Raw genomic sequence first — 20,509 nt, forward strand, 5'->3', positions numbered from 1 at the left:
GGAAAGCAACCCCCCCACCACCACATACACACACACACACACACACACACACACACACACACACACACACACACACACTCTTCTGGGTCTTTGCCTGCGCGGCGGAGGAGGAGGGGGAGGTAGACACCTCGGGAGGGAACGCGTCGTCTCGAAATCCCGACGGCGGTCTCTCCTGCCCTGGGCTACGGCGAAGTGCGGGGGCGCTTGCAGCGGCGTGGCCGCGACGGGGAACTGCCTGGTCCGAGGGTTTATTTCAGGAGCCAGGGAGGGCACTTAAAGGGGGAAAGACAGGGGGGGTTCGTTTTTGTTTTTTTGGTTTTTGGTTTTGTTTTTAGAAGCGGACGCTGCTCACGGGCCGAGAAGCCGGCCTGGAAGGGATCTTGGCCCGAGAGTACGTGCAGCTACCCTAGGCACGCTTTCTGCCCCGGGACCGCGAGGGGGGAGAGGCATTAAGAAAACAGGGGCCCTTCCCCGCCATCGCCTTAGAAGGCAGCCAAGTTTAAGAGGAGGCTGAGCTTTCGGAGCCCTAAAGCCTCGAAGTACCCCCCGTCTGTGCGCGGCGAGACCTTCGGACCTGGGCGGCGGTGGCCCGACCGCGTTCGACCGGGGTCTGTGCCCAGCACCAAGTGCAAGTTTCTGGGGTGGCCTTCGCAGGACGCTCCTCCCAGGGAGACGCGGCGGGGCCACACCAGCCGAGGGCCTGACGGCGGTTTCCCGCCCGACCTGAAGCACGCGGAGTCGAGGCTGGTCTGGGGGGTCACCACTGCCGCCAGGGCGCAGGCTGGCGCGCCCCGCACACCCGGCCTCACCCGGGCCGCTGGGACGCCAGAGGCCGAGCCGAGTGCCCCTTGTCCTGCGGGGGCCGCGCCAGCTCCTTTCCCTCGGGGAGCCAGATTGGAATGGCTGCTTTTGATCCCATTTGTTTCTTACCCCGGCATTTGTTTTCCATTTTATAAACGCTTCCCTTTAAGTAATTGTCCCTGTTAACAGCGTATACCTTTCAGCAGCCCTCACTGCGCTATAAATAATCTCGATGAAGATGCAAGGATATGACTTTCACAAGATTGGACAATTGATTCAATCTGTGACCCGCAATCGCGAATAATATTGGAAGGCTATTTAAACAGATGAAGGCCTAAATTGTCTTGCTTGTATCTGAATTAATTTCTCATTCATCATCATTATGAAGTGATTGGTCTATTCAAGCTCTTCAGCCTGCTGGAACAGAGGGGGATTTAAATGAGATTGTAACACAATTTAAATGCTTGCTGACTTTAACGAGGCCAATTGAGCAGCTGCAATAAATACAAATATTTTTCTAAACAGCCTTGTTTTAAATAATTACTTAATGCTTTCATGTTATTTTTAAGTAGCAATCTTTCTCTCTCTCCTGCTCCTGCTCAGAATTTCACGTACTTATTTGCTGAGCAGGCAATTTTGGAAACGCCTTTGTGTTTCTGTTTGCCCTGTGGATGGTTGGCTTTCCCACCCCACCAGGGTCAACATTCCCAGGTCCTGCACGCTGGCACAAACGGCAAGCCGGGCCTTGGTTTTGCCCTAATGCAGTCTGATGTGCCTGCCCCCACAGAGCCAGGGAGGAGCTGAGTGATGGAAGAGATTCGCCATTCGGATCAAGTTGCTTAGCCAGATGCATCTGGCTAAGCTGGGTCTTGCAAAACGAATTCATGCCATTGCACTTACAAATGACACCCAGAAGGGTGGCACTGTTTCTGACTGGCTCTGATGACCATCATCATCTTGAACAAATCAGAATTTTGGTGTATCCCAAAGATGCCCCTTAGGAAGTTCAATCTGCCAGCATTTTGGTTCCCCTACAAGTCGACTGGAGTGGGTGGAGGCCAGCCAAGGATTTCTGTTAGGGAACAGGCACGGAAAGAGAACCTGGCCACAAGGATTGACGAAGGGTGGAGTGAATAGAAGAAATCCCAACTGTGTGCACCAACCTCCTTTCCCTCCCCACCACTCATTAACTCCTAAACCGTGCTGTCTCCGGGATGATGTGTGTGGGGAGGATGCTAAGAAGGAAAAGCTCTTCCCACGTCGAGAATGCCATCCCGTCTGTCTGGCCATCTTCCGCAACTGTCCGCTGTGACATCCACGCTCTTGGGCAGACATATGGTGCCTGTGGGGGATGGGGGGCTCCTCAATTGAGGAATAATGGAAGCAACCGAGCGGGAGAAACCCGGGAAACAAAAGAATCTTTTAAACTTTCAGAGAAAGGTCTGAGGGTGGGGGCAGGGAGGCTCAGGACTTGCTGCGAGGACCTGAGCTCTCATTTGCTGTGACTGCCTAGGGCCACGCTCCCCAGGGAGACCCAGGGTGAAAGGGTATATTCTTTCATTTTCACTTTTTGTTTTTAATGGTAGCAGTATGGTTTGTTAAGCCGTGCCCTGGCACAGACTCTGGGGCTAGCCCATGGTGCTCTTGATGGACAAAGCCCAAACGTTCTGCCAGTTCTTTCTGAGCAGCGACAGCAGGAAATTGACAGCTAAGTGGATGTTGGACAAGAGCTCATCCTGTGCCATCTTCATGTGACCCACAGCCACTTCCAGACACGGCACCTCTTTCTTCGCCTTGGGCCACCATGTCCTCATTTTGAGTCTACAAAGAAGGGAATGTGCCAGTCTTATTCGGGCCTGGGCCCAAGATTCACGGCATCTGCTTGACCACAGACTCTGAAGCCAAAAAGGCATCATACTTCTTGGCTAGCTTCTTGAGCAGTTTCTCTTACTCTTGCTGAGTTTCTTCAGCACCTTGATATCCATGTGGGGTATGTCCATGGTCTTGAACTCATCACAGTGCTGCTGGGTCTCCAGAACAGATATGAAGAACTTGGGGCAGGGACTGGATTTAAGCCTGAAGGTGCCCCAGATGCATTTGTCCTTCTGAGGGTCACAGTTCTTCAAGGTGATCTGCAGTTCCACCGTTGCCAGAAACTGCTGGTGCTTGTGCAGGTTCCTGTGGAGGACTTTCTGCACCACCTCGTACAGGGGGCTTTGCTGCTCATGATTTCTTACAACGCTGGAAAAAAATGGAAAAGAGGAAAGGGGCATTCTGAATCACTCTTCCTTCTGCCTGGGATGGGGGCAGGGGGGCTGAATGTCTGGGGTGTATGGGTACAGTGTTCTTGGCTGGGAGGACAGAAGCCATGCACGGGGCAGACCACATTGAACAACTCAATAGAACTGCAGGCCAGGAAAAAAATCGGGACAAGGATGGAGGAACCCAGTGATTTGCTATGTAACTGGGCAATTTAATGCAAGAGTTACAGAGCCTCTGGCCAGAATCATTCCGTCTTCGAGGCTCTGCCGAGCTCATCCTCTTTATCCTGTTGTTTAAAATGAGCATTATCCCAAACATATGCAATGCAATCAGTTTGGTCACACTTACAAGAACACGCTTTAATAAGGCAATCAATCACTGGCTAACAAGCGAGCGACGGCCGCGCTGAGCGCACACAGGGGCTGCAAGGCGGCGGGTCTTGCGGGACCCCGCGGACTGTGGTCGAGCGCTGGTCTTCGTTAAGGGAACCCCACCCGCCCTGGCCAGTGGGATTGAGGAGCCCAGAGGAAGTGTGAGTCCGACTTCGCGAGGGATTACCATGGCTTATGGGCCCCCAAAAGGCTCAGGGCAAAGGAGAGGAAGCCAGAGCCTGAAGCTCAAAGGTGCCTGGGCCACTATTAGCTGTGGGAGAGCAGGAGCCTCCATTTTCCCACCTGCAAAATGGGACCGAAATGGGGCAAAAGGTGCTCAGAAAGTTGAAAAATGACAACGATAATACCATGTCAGCCCTGTTGCTTGGTCTAGCCTTCTCATTTTACAGATGGAGAGACTGAGGCTGTGGGGAGGCAGTGTCTTATTCATGGTCTTTCCTCCTTCCCCCACCTCCACCCTAATGGAGGTGTCAGGCCACTTGTGGCTGCAGGGTGCAGGTGGGCAAACCTGTTTTCAGGTGCTCGGGTGGGGGAGGAAGTGTGAGTAGTAGTGCCTAGCGCCAAACCGCAAACCTTGGCAAAAGGGAAATTTCATTATGAAGTAATGAGTAATTCCTCCTGGCAAGATGTATTGTTATATCTTCCACTTCAATTTGGAGGAAGAGAGGCTCAATTACCCAGAAAATACAGTCAATTAAAGGCTGCTGATTGGACACGAGGCCGGATCATCGATCTTGTACTTTCCAATATCGCTGCAGACACCTCATTTTCCCTCCCTATTAACTGAAAATACGCCTGGCATTACGGCAACCCTCAGCCCATTTACCTGTCGCAAGCAATCTCAGCCCGATGCAAAGTAGCCGAGAAATTCGCCGGGATTTGGCACAGGGAGCTTCCCAGCTGCAGAGGGAGCTGCACAGGGATGGGCATTGGCAAAGTGGCAGGGAGGACGCAGGAAACCTTAGCACAGGTTGTGTTTGGGAGGGCAGGCATCTCTGTGCAGAAGTGTCTGCTCTGGAGCTCAAACAAGGGTGGAGGCCAATTGAGAAGTCCACACCTGCTCAGGATATACCCACAGATAACCCTTGGAGTTCATGCATTCTGAACTCCCAGCCTGCTGAGGACACCCAACTCTTCCCTACTGGAGCATGACTTCAGGGGCAGCCACAGTGGCTCTCCAATGGGGATGGAAGATGGGAGTGAGGTGTCTGCTGAGCACTGTCTATCCCCTAGCCCTAACAAGCCCAGAAATCCACCCTTGTAGTTGACTTTCAGTTTGAAAATGATTCAGACAGTTCCATCCCAACCAGGGAGTCCTCCTCCCTCATTTCCTGAATCCTAATTTTCAGACCCAGGTTGACCAGCAAACCCAGCTCTGCAGTGCTCAAGCTCCACCCCCACGGCCTTATTTGTTTCTACTTGGGTTGGAGTAGGATCCACAAAAACTATAGTCCAGAGTCACCTTTCCTTAAAGGGTTGGAGCAAATGGAGAAGAAAGCATTGCAGGGGTGAGCCCCACCCAAGTGGGGTCAGTGCTCTGCCAGTGTAGCCCTGGAGGGCTCCCAGCGTGCAAAGAACTAAGGAGACATGCACTCCAGGGCAGCCTGGAGCCTGCATTGCACCTCTGTGCAATGTCACTTTGGAGCCTGCTCCTACCCAACAAAAATTTGAAAGACTTCCTTTCTGTGGGTCTATCTTTCGGTTCCTTCCCTGCTGAACTAGCAGTTCAAAGAGTCAACCTACTGCCTGCTACCAAACAAAAAATTAAAATGCTAAAGTGAGAATCATGTCCAGCTTTTATTGCAATATGGTCAACAAATTGTAACAGCATATTCTTTGGGCTTCAAAGGAAAACCAAAGCAAATTCATTACCTACAGGAAGAACCACTCCCTCCCAGCCAGGGCGAAGCTTGCACTGGGGATTACAGGTTCTCCTATCCCTCGGACACTGGCTGCAAGAATGTGTGTGGGAGTGAGGATTAGGGAGTGGCTCCCGAACAAACCCTGGTGGAGAGGAAACACAAAGTCCCCAAAAGGGGCAGATGGCATCTCCCACAAGTACGTAAAAGTCTGGCTCCAGTGGCAGCTTGGGAGGAAAATGAGAGGAAGAATGATGTAAAATGCCCAGTGCAAAGGGAAGGGCCAGAAAGCTCCTGGTGAAGGCAAAGGCTGGAAATAACCTCTAATTTGCCTCCAGATACTGAGGGAGGGAGATGAGGTCCTGCTCCCTAGGCTCTTCCCTGGGCGCCTTGTTAACAGCTCAGCGCTGGCCTCTGTGGCTGGCTGCCTAGTGATCATTATTATACATTCAACATTCAAAAACCCTTCTCACACACGTCACCTACTAATCAGGGTGTGTGTTAGGCCCAGGGAGAAGAGGCTTGGTAGAAGCAAAAAAGGGACCCTGGTTGGGGCGGGGGTGTTCTGTGGCCTCCCTGACAGCATTTTTTAAAAAGTGCGGGTAGGGTGGAGGCAGGGTGGGGGTTGGAGATGAAGTTGCAAGTTGACAGGTATCCAGAAGCTGGGAGAAAGGAAAGAGAACAGGTGCTGGTAGACGGCAGAACCAGAAGATGTTGTGAAAGTGAGGCTTCAGGTAGGCAAGAGAGAGCCCCCAGGTTCCACGGGAGGGCCAGGGTTCTCCGTGGTAGTAAATCATCGCTCTCACTCTCTCCCCTAGATGGCTAGTGAATTGCCATCCACAAGCCCCTTGCCATGTCTTGGAAAAGCTGGCAAAAATTAATCTCTACCCGCTCTGCATACACAGCATTTTGTTTAGAGAGACAGCGATTTCCCTTTCCAGTGCTTCGGCTTGGCCTTGGGGGGGGCGGGGGTGGGGTAACTGGTGAGGAAGGGGTGTGAAGTGGGGGGTGGGGGTGAGGGGCTGGATATTAGTTGCTTTTGCTGCTAAGTTTGTTTAGCTTTGGAGCCACGGCCTGAACCCGGGTACGAAGCAGTGGGTCAGGTGAAGAATATCGGAGAGGGGTCGCCCCAGAGGAAGGTCCCTCGGCCTCCGCCTCCCCATTCCCGATCGTGCCGCCCAAACGCGCCAGCCTAGGACGCTTCCGGGCGTCCGCATCCTGGAGGCCGAGTCCCGCTGGTCCTTCGTGGCCCAATTCTTTCCCCTCGGTGCCCTGGGGGCGGGGAGGGACGCGGGCCGGGTCTGGGGGGCGGCCCCCACGGACGTCCTGGAGCCCGCAGCCCGCGGGCGGCCCCTTATCTGGTGAGGGGCACCTCCTCTCTCTGATCCAGCGCGACGGAGGAGGCCTTGCTGAGCACGGAGGGCGCGAAGGAGAGGAAGGAGTCCGAGCGGGAGGTGGAGGCACAGGTGAAGTCCGAGGCGGCGGCGGCGCGGGGCGCCAGCCCGTTGGCCGGGCCGCTGTGGCAGGCGAGGCAGGAGCAGGGGCCGCCCGCGGAGGCGCCCAGTCCGTGCGCGGGGCCCGGGTAGAGCGGCGGGTGGCGGAAGGCGCACAGCAGTTCGGGCCGCGGGTAGGGCTGAGACAGCACGCGGAAGGTGTCGAGCGGGCGCAGCGGGCCGCTGAAGGGCGAGGCGGCGGCCGAGGCGGCGGACGCGGCGCCCAGGCCCACGGGCGAGTAGTAGGGCAGGGGCAGGTGCGACGGGAAGGGGTAGGGCAGGCCGCCCGCGGCCGCCGCGTGGCTCATCATGTACGTGTAGAAGGCGGGGTCGGCCGGGTGCGGCCAGGTCATGGCCAGCCGCTGCCGCTTGTCCTTCATGCGCCGGTTCTGAAACCACACCTGGAGGGAACAGAGGTGCGGGCTGCGGAGCCGCGTTCGGCCGGGTGCGCGGAGGCCGGAAGTCCTGCTCCACTGCGGGGGCGACGCCCGCAGCCCGCAGCTCCCGGAGGAGCCTCGGAAGAACCTGGGCAGGAGCTCATCCCACCTCCACCTGGAGCTGGAATCCCTCTAGGAGAGGCTCAGAGAGTGACTCCAGTGTCTGTCCTTCCCCCCTTCAGCCCCCGCAGTCAGAGCTCCCCGGGCTGCCAGAGCCACGCGTCAGCGCGCTGGCGGTGGGGGACACGGGTCCGAAGCAGCAGGCAGCGCTTCCCGAGAAACACAGCCCCTTCAGCCGCTCTCCCTTGGAACCCTTCCTTGTCACGGGCACAGACACCCCAACCCTGCTGTTTATTTGGCTAGGGACAGACTCAACCTCATGGAGGGTAAATCTGCCACACCTGGTGCCTGCCCCAGGCCTGGACACCCCCAGCTGCCACGTGGGCAGGGAGACCAGAGACCCCGATTCCTGGCTCACCCGCGATTTAGGAACTGGGCAGGGGTGTTTACTTCCTGAGTGGGCGCACTCCCCCCCCCCCCGCCCCGGTCCCCAGACCACATACCTTGATGGTGGTTTCCGGCAGGTTTAGGGCGGCAGCCAGCTCACATCTCCTCGGCCTGGATACGTAGTTTTCCCTGTAGAATTCCTTCTCCAGCCGCGCAATCTGCTCCCGGGTGAAGGCGGTGCGGTATCGGCGCATCTGGTCGCTGGCACTGCAGCTCAGGGTGCCTTGCGAGCCACTGCCGTTGCTCTTGGGGGCCTCGCTGCCGCTGTTGGGACTGCTGGCCAGCACCTCGGAGCCTGGCCCTGCACAAGGAGCCCAGAGCACACGCACACACAACACAACAGACACAAAAACGCTGCTGATGGAGGCTGTAGGCCCAGGGTGGAAAGAGACACCCCCTCCCCTCTCAGTAGGCTCAATCACTGCTTCTGCTGGGGTGCTGAAGACTTCAACAACCCAGGAAGGAAGGACAGGGGCTCACCATTCAGATGAGCACATAGCAGCCATTAGGCCTGGCGTGGCTGCTGTTTGGGAGGTCAGTATGCCCCGCTGGGCACAGAAGCCCCACCTGCCCTGAAGCTCAGGTGAAATGCAGCCCCTCTGAGCCTTCTGCCCACTCTTGCCAGGAGTGGGCAAGGCCGTGAATATTTGACAGGCAAGTGAATCGACATGCACCATTGTGCTGGAGTATTGTGAACTCTGGGTCTTGGTGCACTGTGGGATGCTGGGCACGAACAGTTTTCCTTGCTTTTGTGTGGAGGCATATGTTTCAGGAATAGCAGAGGAGTGTGTGTGGGAGGACCCTATCACCTTAGAATATCTGAGTAGAGTATGAGTTGTTCTAAGAGCACGTTGTGGTTAGGGACTCAGGGTCTGGGTGGTAACTTGGGAATGTGAATGTGCCACAAGGAGTTGGCTGGCAGGGGCAGGGGATGGTTTCTCTTCTATAGTAGGCTCTTCCCACCCACCCCATTGGCTTTGCAGAGGAGTGCCTGCTGGTGGGTTCTCTAGCTTTCCACCCTCTCAGGGAGACTCCTTTCCTGGCCATCAACCACCACCCCACACTAGCCCCTGGTCAGGGAGGGGGTCTCAAGCTCAAGCAGTGATTAGCCACCACCCCCTCCTCCTTTGGGCCAAACCCAAGGAAGGGTGGGGCTCCCGCCCCCTGCAGCTCCTTTTCCTTAGAGTGAAGAAGTGGGACGAGGAAGGAAAGGGGAAAGGGGGAGGGCCAGAGCTTTGCCTTTTCAAATGCAACCGGAGACCAAAGGCAATTAGATCATTGGGACCATTTCCGACCTGGCGCCACCGAGCCCGGGAAGTGACAAGGTAATTTGGACCTCTGGCCGACGTGCAAACTGGTCGAAGGGCCTCGAAGGGCCTCAGCACCCAGGCGGCCCCGGTCAGCGGCGATTTTACAGTTTTTTTATGGACTCCGCGCTTCCGCGCCTGGATGCGCCTTACACCCCGCCAGCCACAAACTGCCGAAGCCCTCGTTTGATCTCACCCACGCCCAGGGAAGGTATCTTCCAGACGCAGTTGAAGAAGTACCACAAAACTCTGGGAGGATGGGGTGCACTTTGATTCCCCCTCAAACCCAGGGCTTTCGTCTCCCTCCCCCCCAAAAAGCACAGCTGTTACCCTCAGTCCCACCAATGCCAGCGCACAGGAGACCCCACACCAGGGTGCGGATAGCACCCTGCAGATAGCAGGGGAGAGTTGCTCAAGTGGGTCCCCCCGGCCACCCTGAGGGAAAGCAGTGGCTTCCTCCCGTCCGAACTGAAGTGGAAGGTGGGCGCGGTGGGAGGCCCGGAAAGGGGGCGCGGTGGCTACCTTTGCTGTGCTGGTACTCGGCGTTCCCCGTGGCGCAGTCCGGGGTGCAGCTCACCTCGATTTCTTCATAGAAATCCGACTCAGTGTCCGAGCTGCTGGGTTGCCCCTGGCCCGAGAGGCTGTCGGCCGAGACGGCCGGAGGTCCGGGGCCGAGCACGGCTGCCCCGGCTGCCCGCGGCTCGGTACCCGGCCCCGCAGCGCTTCCTGCTAGTCCGTCGACCGGCTCCTCCTCCAGACCTCCCCCGCCGCGCTCCCTGGCAGCCGGAGGACCGGCCCGTGGGCTCAGGCAGCCTCGGGGCACCACCTTCTCCGGAGGCTCCGACAGCGGGCTGCCCACGGCTTCCGACAAATTGGAGACCCTCTTGCCAACCAGAGTGCCAAGCTGTCCCCCATCTAAAAACATAACCATGTCCTTTCGGCTCTCCATCCCGGGGCTCTCGGGAGGAAGGAGGGGGAAAGCCCCAAGTGAGTTTCTAGCCCCCGGCTCCTTGGGTCCCCAGAGGTCCGACAGATCTTAGCTGCGGGAGGGAGAAACGGAAGCCAAGAGACTGGATAGGCGCAGCGCGGCCGGAGCGCAATGTCGACGGTGACGGCAGTGGCGGTGGTGGGGAGCTGGGGTCACCTTGTGCTGCGAGCGCTCCTCTGCGCCGCACCGCCTCTGGGAGGAAGCCCCATTGCCCTCTTCTTTCTAAGCTGTCATCCTCCTGCTGCAGTCGTCATTACAGTACCGCTGGTGACGCCACTAGGCGAGCTCAAGTGGATAAATAGAAACGTCTGCCACAGCGAAGATGAAAGGAGACCCGCAGCTAATGGCTCGGCAGTGATGCGCCAGGTGTGGGCCTTGCTCGAATGGGGAGGAGAGTGTGAAAACAGAGAGACACACACACTGAGAGAGGGAGACACCCTGGCAGAGGGGATGCAAATGGAATTCCGCAGAAAGAAAACAGAGCTTAACGCGCACGCCGAGTTCCGCAGGGGCCGCGGGACTCGGTAATTGAATATGATTTTGATTTTTTTTTAATCGTTGCTTCGGCTTTGGTTTTCTTAACTTGATGCCTTGCGCTAATACTGGTAAGAGAATCCATAACTGTATTTTAGGGGTGTGAAGGCCGAGTCACAAGACTCGCTTCTCCCGGCATGATTACAATGTCCTGTCCCTGGCCAGAGCCTTTTTACAAGCTATCCAAAAACATATCCCCTCCACCCCCCGCCCCCCAAGTGGGTTATAGAGCTGGAGCCTGGGGTATCCTTTCCCCCTTTTTTCCTCCTCCCATCTCCTACCCCCAGCTATCTCCCTCTTCCTGGGAATCAAAAGAGAACTTTGCTCTTTTTTCCCCCCACAAGGCAAGAGAGAAATGTCTTAAATTTTTTCTGTAAAGACCCGCCTTGGCTGCTGACTCAAATGTTCAAAGGTTTTCTTTTATCTCCCCCCTTCCCTTCTAGGTGGCCTCAAGCTTTCGACAGCCCAACTGGACCTCCAGGTGTATTCGTAGAAGAAAGTGCTTTCCCATGTGTTTGGGGTCTCACCTGCACTTCAGGTATGTATGGCGGGGAGAGGTCCTCAGAGTGGCCTTTCCTTCTTTTCTTGCCCATATTCAGAATGATTGAATTCGCCCCCCAATACGGGGGGTTTTGAGGGAAAAGACACCCACCAATATGGCCCCCACAGAGACAGCGCCAGAGGCCCCTCGGCTGGGAGAAGGCATGATTCTTCCCAGAGACTTGGGGCAGGGGTTCAGAGTGCTTGAGCCACAGCATTGGGGTTCACAGAGGTTCAACTCACGGGGTTCTCCCCTGGGCCTTTGACCCTGAGAGAGACATCACCAAAAATGCCCAGAGAGAACAAGTGACTGGGGCTCTCATGAATCTCTGAGGACAGGAGAACCTCGGTGGCGGAACTGGAGGACATGGGGGACATTTGTCGTGCTTGATGTCTTTGGGAGCAGCAGCCCACAGGTTCGCTTGAACGTCTTCTTCCAGGGAAGACGAACTAGGAGCCGTTAGGAAACTGAGCCAGCAGTCAGGGCCAGGCTGGTGGGCTGGGTCTCTCCCCACTTTGCTGAGGGTGGGAGGCAGGCCCCTTCCCTGCACTGCTGCCCACAGCGCCCCTTTCCCCACACCCTGAGACCTTCCAGCTTCAAACCACCAAGGGCTGCCCCTGCACCCCCTCCTTCTCCAGTGTCCCAAGGCAAAGCCCCAATTTCTGAGATTCTGAAGGAAAATCCTTATATCACTATCTTTTTTTTTGTCTTTCTATCTCCTAGTTTTCTCTCCTTCTCTCTCTTTTTCTTTTTCTCTACTCTTCTCCCTGCCCCAGTCTTCTTATCTGTGGGCTAATGAAGAACGTGGAGGAAGCAAGGGGTTCAAGGAGAGGACAGACTCTTCTCATTCCTGCTTCTGACTTATCTCCCACATTCAATAAGATTCTCATTAACCTGGGGAAGAGATTCGGATGGTCATGTCCACATAGACATCCCCACTCCAGGGACTCCCAAAGCCACCATTTGCCGAACGCTGTGAGCCCCCAAATCATGGGGGGTATTTAAAAGGTGACAGGAGTGGTCCCGACCAGAAGGGGTCAAACCCCAGAGCCTTTTGCTGTGGTGCAGTTTCCTGAGATTTTGTCGCACCCTGCTCTTCCCAGCCAGCAGCCAGAGCCTGGGGGGCCATCTGGTTTCTCTCTCTCCTCCCTGTCTAAGTCAAGCCCCCAGCATCTGTGTCAGAGCTGCCTAGGTTGCCCACCCTCCATTGCGCCCTCCCAAGACTGGGCCTGGGGTGCGCCCACGCTCTCCGTTCTCGGGAGCCCTCCGCCTTCTCAAAGAGCCCCCCTCCTCCCCGCTGGGCGCACCTCCGTGGGGCCTGGTCCTCTGAGGGACTCCGGGCTCCCCTGCCCCGCCCCCCGCTTTGCATTCAATTGGGAGTGCTCTGCGTTTGATCCTCTTCTCTGGGTTTTCCTTGCAAGATGAAAGCAGGGGGGGATTGAGAGATCAAGAGGTGCCACTGGCGTTTTCTTCCTGGGCCCTCCCCTAGAGGAAGGAGGGCAAACTAGGACACAGCCTCTCCAGGAGCTTGGCTGCCTCCTCTGGGCTTCAGATCTGAAGCTTAAGGGACGACCCAGCCCCAGCCCCAGCCCCAGCCCCAATTCCTCTCCCGATTGCTGCCTCCGCCCTTTCAAAGCGGCCTCAAATTCCCCTTTCGTTGGGGGCCTTGTTACTCTCTCCCGGGCACAGGAGGAAAAATTTTTTAAAACCAAATGTCACTTCCAAAAGCATCCTTTCGTCATCGTCAGAGGAAGAGAGGTCGTATTTTTAGCACAAGAAGGGAAAAAACAGGAGGGGACTGGATGAAAGCACTTTCTGTCGTTTTGGTTCGGAGGGTATTTTGACAGTGTGGTTATCACTGTGTCCTGAAGCGTCTTCTCGACACGGCTGGAGAAGGAAGATAAATTCGTAGAGGGAATGTCGCTGGCACCGGCAGGTCTGGGCGACCCCATAAAGTCGGAGTGGAGGTGACCCAGCGGCCTAAGTAGGGTCCGGCCCAGCCCCCACGGCTTCTCACCTCCCTTGGCCCGCTGTCCCCTCCCCGCTGGGTGACAGGCTTCGGTCCTGGCGGCTCCTCTGGGATTGAAATTCTCCGGACTTCAAAAGCTCGCGGCTCCGCTTCCTCCCGGGCTGGGCCGGGCCGGGCCGCGGGAGGCGGGCGGGAATCCCCGGGAGGCGACGCCGAGATAAGACGAGCTCGATTTGTTAAATGGAATCGGAAGCGGAGTCTGGGCCACCAGAAGCGCTGATCCTGCGGAGCCACTTCGCTTCCCAAGAAAACCCGTCTCGGGAGAGCGGCGGCGGCGGCGGGGGCGGGGGATGTCTCAGTGGCCTGCGGGCCCCTCGGGTGCGGTGGTCGGCGGCCTGAGTACCTGCTCCGGCCAGATGCGGGGCCTCCCGGAGGCCACCGAGCGTCCCTGCCGAAAGGAAAGGGCGAGGAGACCTGGAACAGGGACACAGGGTTTCGAGAGCTGGTTGCTGCTTCGATGCCAGCAAGAAAAATTTGATCCGGAAACGATTGGTTTTGCTTTCCACTTTGGTAAAACCTAAGGACAAAAGGAGCTGCCCTTCAAACAATAAGCGTCGCCCGGCTCTTGTGGATCTTGGGCCTTCGGGTGACCTTTCCAGGCGTGGTGCCCGCGGTTGACGCTCGAAGTTCCGGAGATGCTCAGCCTCTGAGGCAGGGATCGTGGGCGGTGAAGGGGCTCCCGGGGGTCGGTCCTGTCTGGTCCCTGGCAGCTGTGGAGGCCCATCTGGGAATCCAGAACTCAGATCCACTGCGGGATAGACCCTCCAGAGGTCCTGCTGCCCCAGGCGGAGCACTCCTAGGTCACTTCCCCCACCCCCATTCCCACCCTGCAGAGGTAGTTGCTGGCTTGGAGAGCCTCTGGTGGGGAACACAGAACACTTTCTCCTTCAGGCAGTCAGAACCTGCGGCTTCTGGAACTCTGGTTTGGACAAGTGCTCCCTTGTCTCCACACCTCCTGAAGCTAAGGGCCAGGCTTCTGGGACAGGAAACTGGATGCTTTCCGGACCCAGCTGCCTCCTCGTCCTCAGGTTCTCCGAGCCAGTAGCTCTGCAGCTTCCTGCACAGCCGGAGCTGTGCACTGAGGCCTGGCCAGCCCACATCCTCACACTCCCCACCTGCCCATGCCAGAGCTGGAGGACCCAGGGCCCGACTGGAGCCCTGAGCACCTTCCCAAGCCCCAGGGGCACCCCTGCCTCAAGTCAACAATGTGGAAGGGCCCACATCCAGCCAAGAGCAACTCCCCAACACCTAAGACCCCAAAGACCCAGGCACCCCCTTCCCACCCTGGTAGAGATAGTTTAGGTTTTTTTCCTTCACTGTTACTCTCCTGATATTTGCTTTCATTATGAAGTGCATCGATGCCCGTTTCTTGTTTAATCTACATAACATTCCTTGAAAAGGCCTTAACAAGTTGTTGAGGCGCCTTTTCTCCCACAATGATAGAGTGACCAGTGGTCTGGACTCAAATGGCCAGGTCCTAGCTGAGTATTAGACCCTGGACCAGTGCTTCTTCTTAGGCCTTGTCCCTCCTGGCCTGCAGGGATGTCTCAACACCCAACAGCGGCTTAACTCTCCATAAGGCAACCCCCACACACCTCCAGCCCTCTCTGGGATCTAGGTCGACCCAGGGGCCTCTCAGAAAAGGTACACAGCTGCCCCTAGAAGAGAGAGCTCGGGGCCTGCACTGTGATTTCCCAGGAGGGCAAAGAGAAGCTCCACCTGAAAGTCTGGGAAGTCCACATGAGAACAGCAGTCACCGTTCCAAGCATTTCACCTGTCCTAGCTCTTTCCATCCTCACAAGAGGCCTGACAAAGACATTAAGAATCACCCCTATTTTGTAGCCCGAGAGGAGGCTCATAAACAAGTGACAGAGTCAGACTTAACCCCCCCCCATCTCTCTAGCTTCAATCGGAACTACTAGAAAATACCAGTCATTGCATTGTAAGACTTTCCTTCCCAAAAACTCTTGTGGTTTTTGCCAAAGGCCTTCCCCCTCCTCCTCGTTCCCAGGTGGAGTCATAGGAGTTGGGAGAAGTGGGAGGGGGAGAGTATTGAGGTGCAGGCAACTAACCTCTGGTCACTTGCTTTGGGCATCAGAGAGTAAAGGAAAATATGGCCCAAAATGCATTTGGAAACTTCCCAAGAAGACCCCCAAGCCTTGTCCTCTTTCAAAACAGCTCAGAAACTGGGTGGGCATTGTTCAGGGGCCCACAGGGGGCCTAGAGCCACCTTAGTAGCATGGGGGAGGGGGGACCGCCTGCTTTGCCCGAGCAGGTGGGAAGAGTCTTTAGGGCCTGAGTTCCAAAATATCAGAATTGTCACTGCAGCAGCTGATTCTGGAGACGATAAGAGACAAATTCGAGACCCCCCTTTGACCATCACTATCTACTGTGGCCCCAAGCACCTATCTGGGAAGGGGCAAAACTGCCCCGGGGTCACCCAGCCAGTTTTAACCTTTCAAGAGTCATGGCCCTTTCGTATATCTGGCAAGCCTCAGTGCATAGAGGCATTGAGGTCAGCCTTCAGTTTCCCGGATTCCCTTAACCCTTACAGGCCCCTAGAGCCACCGAACCCCAGGCACAGTTGCCTGATCCCTTTGATAGGGAGTGTGACTTTACCAGGATACTTTCTCTTACAAGGGATAGCTGCTTCTCCAGGACTGACTGCCCAGAGTCACAACACCTAAGGCACTACTGGCCAGGACCCTCCACACTGAATCCTGGACTGAGCATCCTTCTGGCTCTGCACATGCCTTCATCCAAAACCCAGGCCCTGGAGGTGCATCTTGGGCAGAGAATGACCAGTCTTGGGGCTTCTCCTGTGAAGCAGGGCTCACCTTCCTTTGAGATAAGGAGGATCCCAAGGGAACTGGCAGTCATCATGGAGTCCCCCTACACCAAGAATTCCTTTTCTGCAAGGGAGGAGGGGCACCTGGCGAACAGGTTTTCGGTTTTGTTTTTTACAGATTTCGTTTGGGCACAAACCCTTTCCAAGTGCCAGGGGAGCCTGACAGGCCTACCCAGTGGAGCGCCCACACTCGCAGCCTAGTTCTGGAAGGGGTGCCCCGCCTACTGCTACACTGGCCAGGGTGGTCCACCCCGGTGATCCGTATCTCGGTGGAGTCGTTACCGGGTGGGATCTCTCTTCCGTGTTCACTGACCATGCGTCTGTCTCTCCTGGTTCCTTGTCCAAGGGGGAGGACGAAACCCCTTCCTCTCTCCCCACTCGGCCTCTGGGGGCCAGGAGACGCGGTGGCGCCAGACTGTAACCGAGGACTCAGTCTCCCGAGTGAGGGTTACACGGACCGCCCTCGAGCGGGGCAGCCCAACCGGTGGGGCAGACTCAGCCGGTCCCTCCGCGACATGGGAAAACCCTGGTGTAAGGAGTTCAAGGGACTGGTTTTGGTAGAGCCCCTTCCCATAGGGGGACCCAGACTAGTCCCCTTCCTCCTGTTGCACTGCGCAGAGCCCCGATCTCGTACAGTTTCTCCCATTGTGCAGGGGAAATTGGCTCTCAGAGAGGTTAAGGAACCTTCCCAGGGTCACAGAGCTGGGCATTGGCCGAGCTGGGATTTTAGCCCAAATCGTCCGGCTTCCGGAAACCACACTCTCTCTCTGACGTGAGCATTATGTCCCCAGGGCCGGAGGACAACGTTTCCTAACGTGGCAGGCAGACGACCGCGGTCCACTGGGCACGCCTGCAGGGCACGGACAGGGCCCCCACCCCCAACCCCGGAGGTTTTGTCGGATGCGGCAGCTGGGGAGCGATGGGCAGGACTGACGCCGGGCTGTCACCGTAAGTCTCAAAGGAGCGGGACACAACGGGAAGGGTGGCTGAGAGCGGAAAGGGCCAGAGGGCGCCGAGACGTGGAGGGACTGTGCGTTCGGGCCCCCGAGGCTTGGCCTGAGTGAGCGAGGGTGCGCGCGCCTGCGGCACAAGGTTTCAGAGGGCGGGGTGGGTACCGGCTGTGAGGGGCTCTTCGTAATGGAGGGAGAGCAGGAGGGACCGCGGGCCAGAGGACGGGGTGTCACCCGCCGTCAGGACTGGAGTGCGCGCACAGACCTGGCCCGGACCTGGAATCTCAGTACCTTCCTGTCCCACGCGGGGCCGAGCCGAATGCGGTCCGTAGCCGCCGCCCCCCCCAACCAGCCCTCTTTTCTGACCTGGGCCCCGTCCCAGCCCGTGGCCCTTTCCGCGCCCTCCTCCCCTCCCGCCCCTCGCCGCTGCGGTGACAACGCGCAGCTCCCGAACTGCTGTCTTGGTGCGCCCCCCACTGCCGACCGCCAGCGGCGGAAATCGTGGCGAGTCCCGGCGTCCATGCTGGCTCCAATCCCGCCACTCCGCCGAAGCGGCAGCCCACCCCGCGCTCCCCGGAGAGCAGCGGAACTTTGATCGGTAGGGACTCTCACTCCGTCTTAACCGCCCGCCATCCAAGCTGGACCCCAGAAGGGATGGGTGGCAGATGGACCCCCACCCCACCACCACCACCACCTTAGCCTAGGCTTCTAGGGACCGGTAACTAACCGTGAGCAGGTGAGGGGCTGGAGGGAAGGAGTAACTCCTTTGGGAGGGGGGCGTGGAATCCCCCCACCCCTAGGCACACACTTGGAGTGTTTCTTGAAGTGTGGTCCCTGCATCACCTGGGAACTTGTTAGCATTGTAAATTTCTGACTTACTGAATTAGAAACTCTTGGAGGGGGGGCTCAGCAATCTGTTTTAACAAGCCCTCCAAATGATTTTGGTGCACACTCTGGTTGTAGAATTGCTGCCCTATGGATCCATTTCATTACCCTGGTTTTTAGGTTCCCATGATTCTCCACTGTGCCTGGAATGCCTTTCTTTTAAAATGTACCCTATGTTTTGGGTACCCCTGATACAGAATTTCATGCCTCTGTTACCCATGTTTTCTCACTCCTGTTGTTTCCACTTTATGGCCCCCGTGGATCTCTTGGTGCCCTAACCTATTATTTAATGGTGTTGAATCTCATTCAGCTCCTCACTCTTCTTCTCATTCATCTGCTAAGGACACGCCTCGCTTGCTGGCAGATTAAAAACTGCTCTGGGATTGAAGCATCTGGAGCAGAATGGAAAATTTACCCTACCCAGAGATTCCTCTCACCAAAGGACATCAGGGTCCTTGGCATGTGATTGACTTGCTGCCTCCAGAGTGGAAAAAAGCAGACCTGCCATCTCTGGGTACCCCTGTCCTGCCAGAGAACAGACAGAATGGAAAGAGGGCCTGGGGACAAGGAAATAGGCATAGAAACAGGTTTTCTGTGGGCTCCGCAAGGACTATGGGCAGGGACACAAAGGGGCTCTGCCAGCTCCTCCCACTTGCATCTGCTGTGGCTGGTTAAAAGCAAGTCGGTTTTGTAGGAACCAAAAAGGCCCAGGCCATGTGTCTGTATGTATAGATGCTTTTTCACTCCGTCAGATTTTTCTGGTATCAGACATACTCTGGAGTGCTATTTAATAAGTTAACTTTATAGCTAATGTTATAAATTAGGCAGCGTGGGGCCACCAAGAATACCCACAAGTGAAGACAGCTGTATCTTCTGTGACCTGGGGCCTGCTCTAAGTGCTTTGCTCTTGCATATCACTAATCCTCACGATTCCATTATGAGGTGGGGTGGAAAAACCAAGTCAGAGGGTTAAACGCTTACTCAAGATCACATGGCCTATGAGTGGCAGGGATGAGATCTGAATCCCAGCAGGGTGATGCCCAAGGCCCGTGTGATGCTCAGCCCGTGGAAGCTAAGAGGCCATGCCCTGTGATCTCACAGGAGAGATTTCATGCCCAAAGGTGTCTACACTAGTTAGAGCCCTGAGACGACTGCAACTTCGTCGGGCATTTCTACCACCATTGTCAATAATAGTTAACAGTTGGATGGCCATCTTATTCCAGTAGCATTTTCACACTCTCCCATTTGATACCATAATCCTGTGTAATAGGAAGAGCTATTAGTATACCGTATTTTCAGACTATAAGATGCACTTTTTTACCACGTTTTTTGCTTCAATTTTTTTCTATTTTTCTCCTCTAAAACCTAGGTGCATCTTAGGGTGTGGCCCCCCCCGACTCACCTATGTTTTAGAGGAGAAAAATAGGGGGAAAATTTGAAGCAAAAAGTGTGGTTAAAAAAAGTGCATCTTATAGTCCAAAAAATACAGTAATTCCCATTTTATGAATGAAAAAAACTGAGGCCCAAAGAGGTTCCTTGCCCTCCCCCCACAAATCATTCAGCTACTGATGTCAGATGAGGCGAGGAACACTGTTATTCCTTGGGACATATTTGTCTTTGTTTCTTATTTTTTTCTTTCATTCTCACTTGAGACACATATTCATTATCACCTTAACCCTGGACATTGCCATTACTTTAGGCTGCTGCACAGGCTTCTCTATCTTACACATTCTTTGCTTCTCCCAGGTCACTAATGCGGTAGAGAAGGCCCCAGCTTTTCTGCCCAGTGTCCAGTCGAGGAAGCCACGAATCGAAGAGTTCGGGGGAGCTGACCAAGGTCGCAGAGACACAACAAGGGTCAGCATCTCACACTCTTCACGGGCGAGAGCATGAATGTTGTAGAGAATTCTACAGACTGAATGAGTTACTCTTAATCGCTACGCCATCCTCAAAGCCCAGCAATACTGACAGAGGCACAAAGGAAGGGCAGATGGTAGGGAAATGCCGCTGACAATTGAAAAGTACACGTAATATAGTGTCCTGGTAATGCAAATTGTTATCATTATAATGGACTTAAAGTTGTTTCATAACTTCCATTATTGGCAATATGTCAACTTGGGAATGTTTTTCTAATTATTCTAGAGTCAGCCTTACTGTTCTTGGAAAGAATTAGAAGAGGAAAGAAAGGTTGCTGTTTTAAAAATAGGCATCCAAAGGGCCGAAGGAACCTGCATCCAGGCCGTAACTCTGCCCTGGTCTTAGGCCTTCACGAATGGTCTGCACTTTCATAGGTGGCAGCAGTCAGGCTCTGATTTTTTTAAAAGATTTTGTTTATTCATTTTTAGAGAAAGGTGAAGAGAAGGAGAATGAGAGGGACAGGATCCTCAATATGTGGTTGCCTCTTATGTGCCCTGTACCAGGGACCTTTCCTGGAACCCAGGCATATGCTCCGACTGGGAATCGAACTGACAACCTTTTGATTTGCAGTTCGTACTCAATCCACTGAGCTACACCAGCCAGGGCTAGGCCGTGATTTTAATCTGAAATAAGGCCCATTGACAACTGAAAAGCCCAATTCCCCCACAGCAGCTGATGAATTTTCCTTTGATCAGTACTTTCCTTCCATTACAGTCTCTGTCTTTTCTCAGCCCCGGTGATGGATAGAGAAAATCCCTG

The 20,509-nt window shown here is 55.5% G+C and overlaps 1 protein-coding gene and 1 pseudogene across 1 annotated transcript; both read right to left on the reverse strand.

Annotated features, from left to right (window-relative positions):
- Positions 1–2,399: 2,399 nt before the first annotated feature.
- Positions 2,400–4,385, reverse strand: LOC118983647 (60S ribosomal protein L10a-like; annotated as a pseudogene).
- Positions 4,386–6,668: 2,283 nt separating this feature from the next.
- Positions 6,669–10,007, reverse strand: EVX1 (even-skipped homeobox 1). Its single transcript, XM_037041314.1, has 3 exons — positions 9,581–10,007; positions 7,808–8,052; positions 6,669–7,208 (listed from the first exon to the last, which is right to left on the reverse strand). The coding sequence occupies exons 1-3, from the start codon at positions 10,005–10,007 to the stop codon at positions 6,669–6,671; spliced, it is 1,212 nt and encodes a 403-aa protein (XP_036897209.1).
- Between the last annotated feature and the right edge of the window lie 10,502 nt (positions 10,008–20,509).

This window comes from Sturnira hondurensis, unplaced genomic scaffold, assembly GCF_014824575.4.
Source record: "Sturnira hondurensis isolate 20B ecotype Veracruz unplaced genomic scaffold, ASM1482457v3 Scaffold0002840, whole genome shotgun sequence".
Lineage (NCBI taxonomy): Eukaryota > Metazoa > Chordata > Mammalia > Chiroptera > Phyllostomidae > Sturnira > Sturnira hondurensis.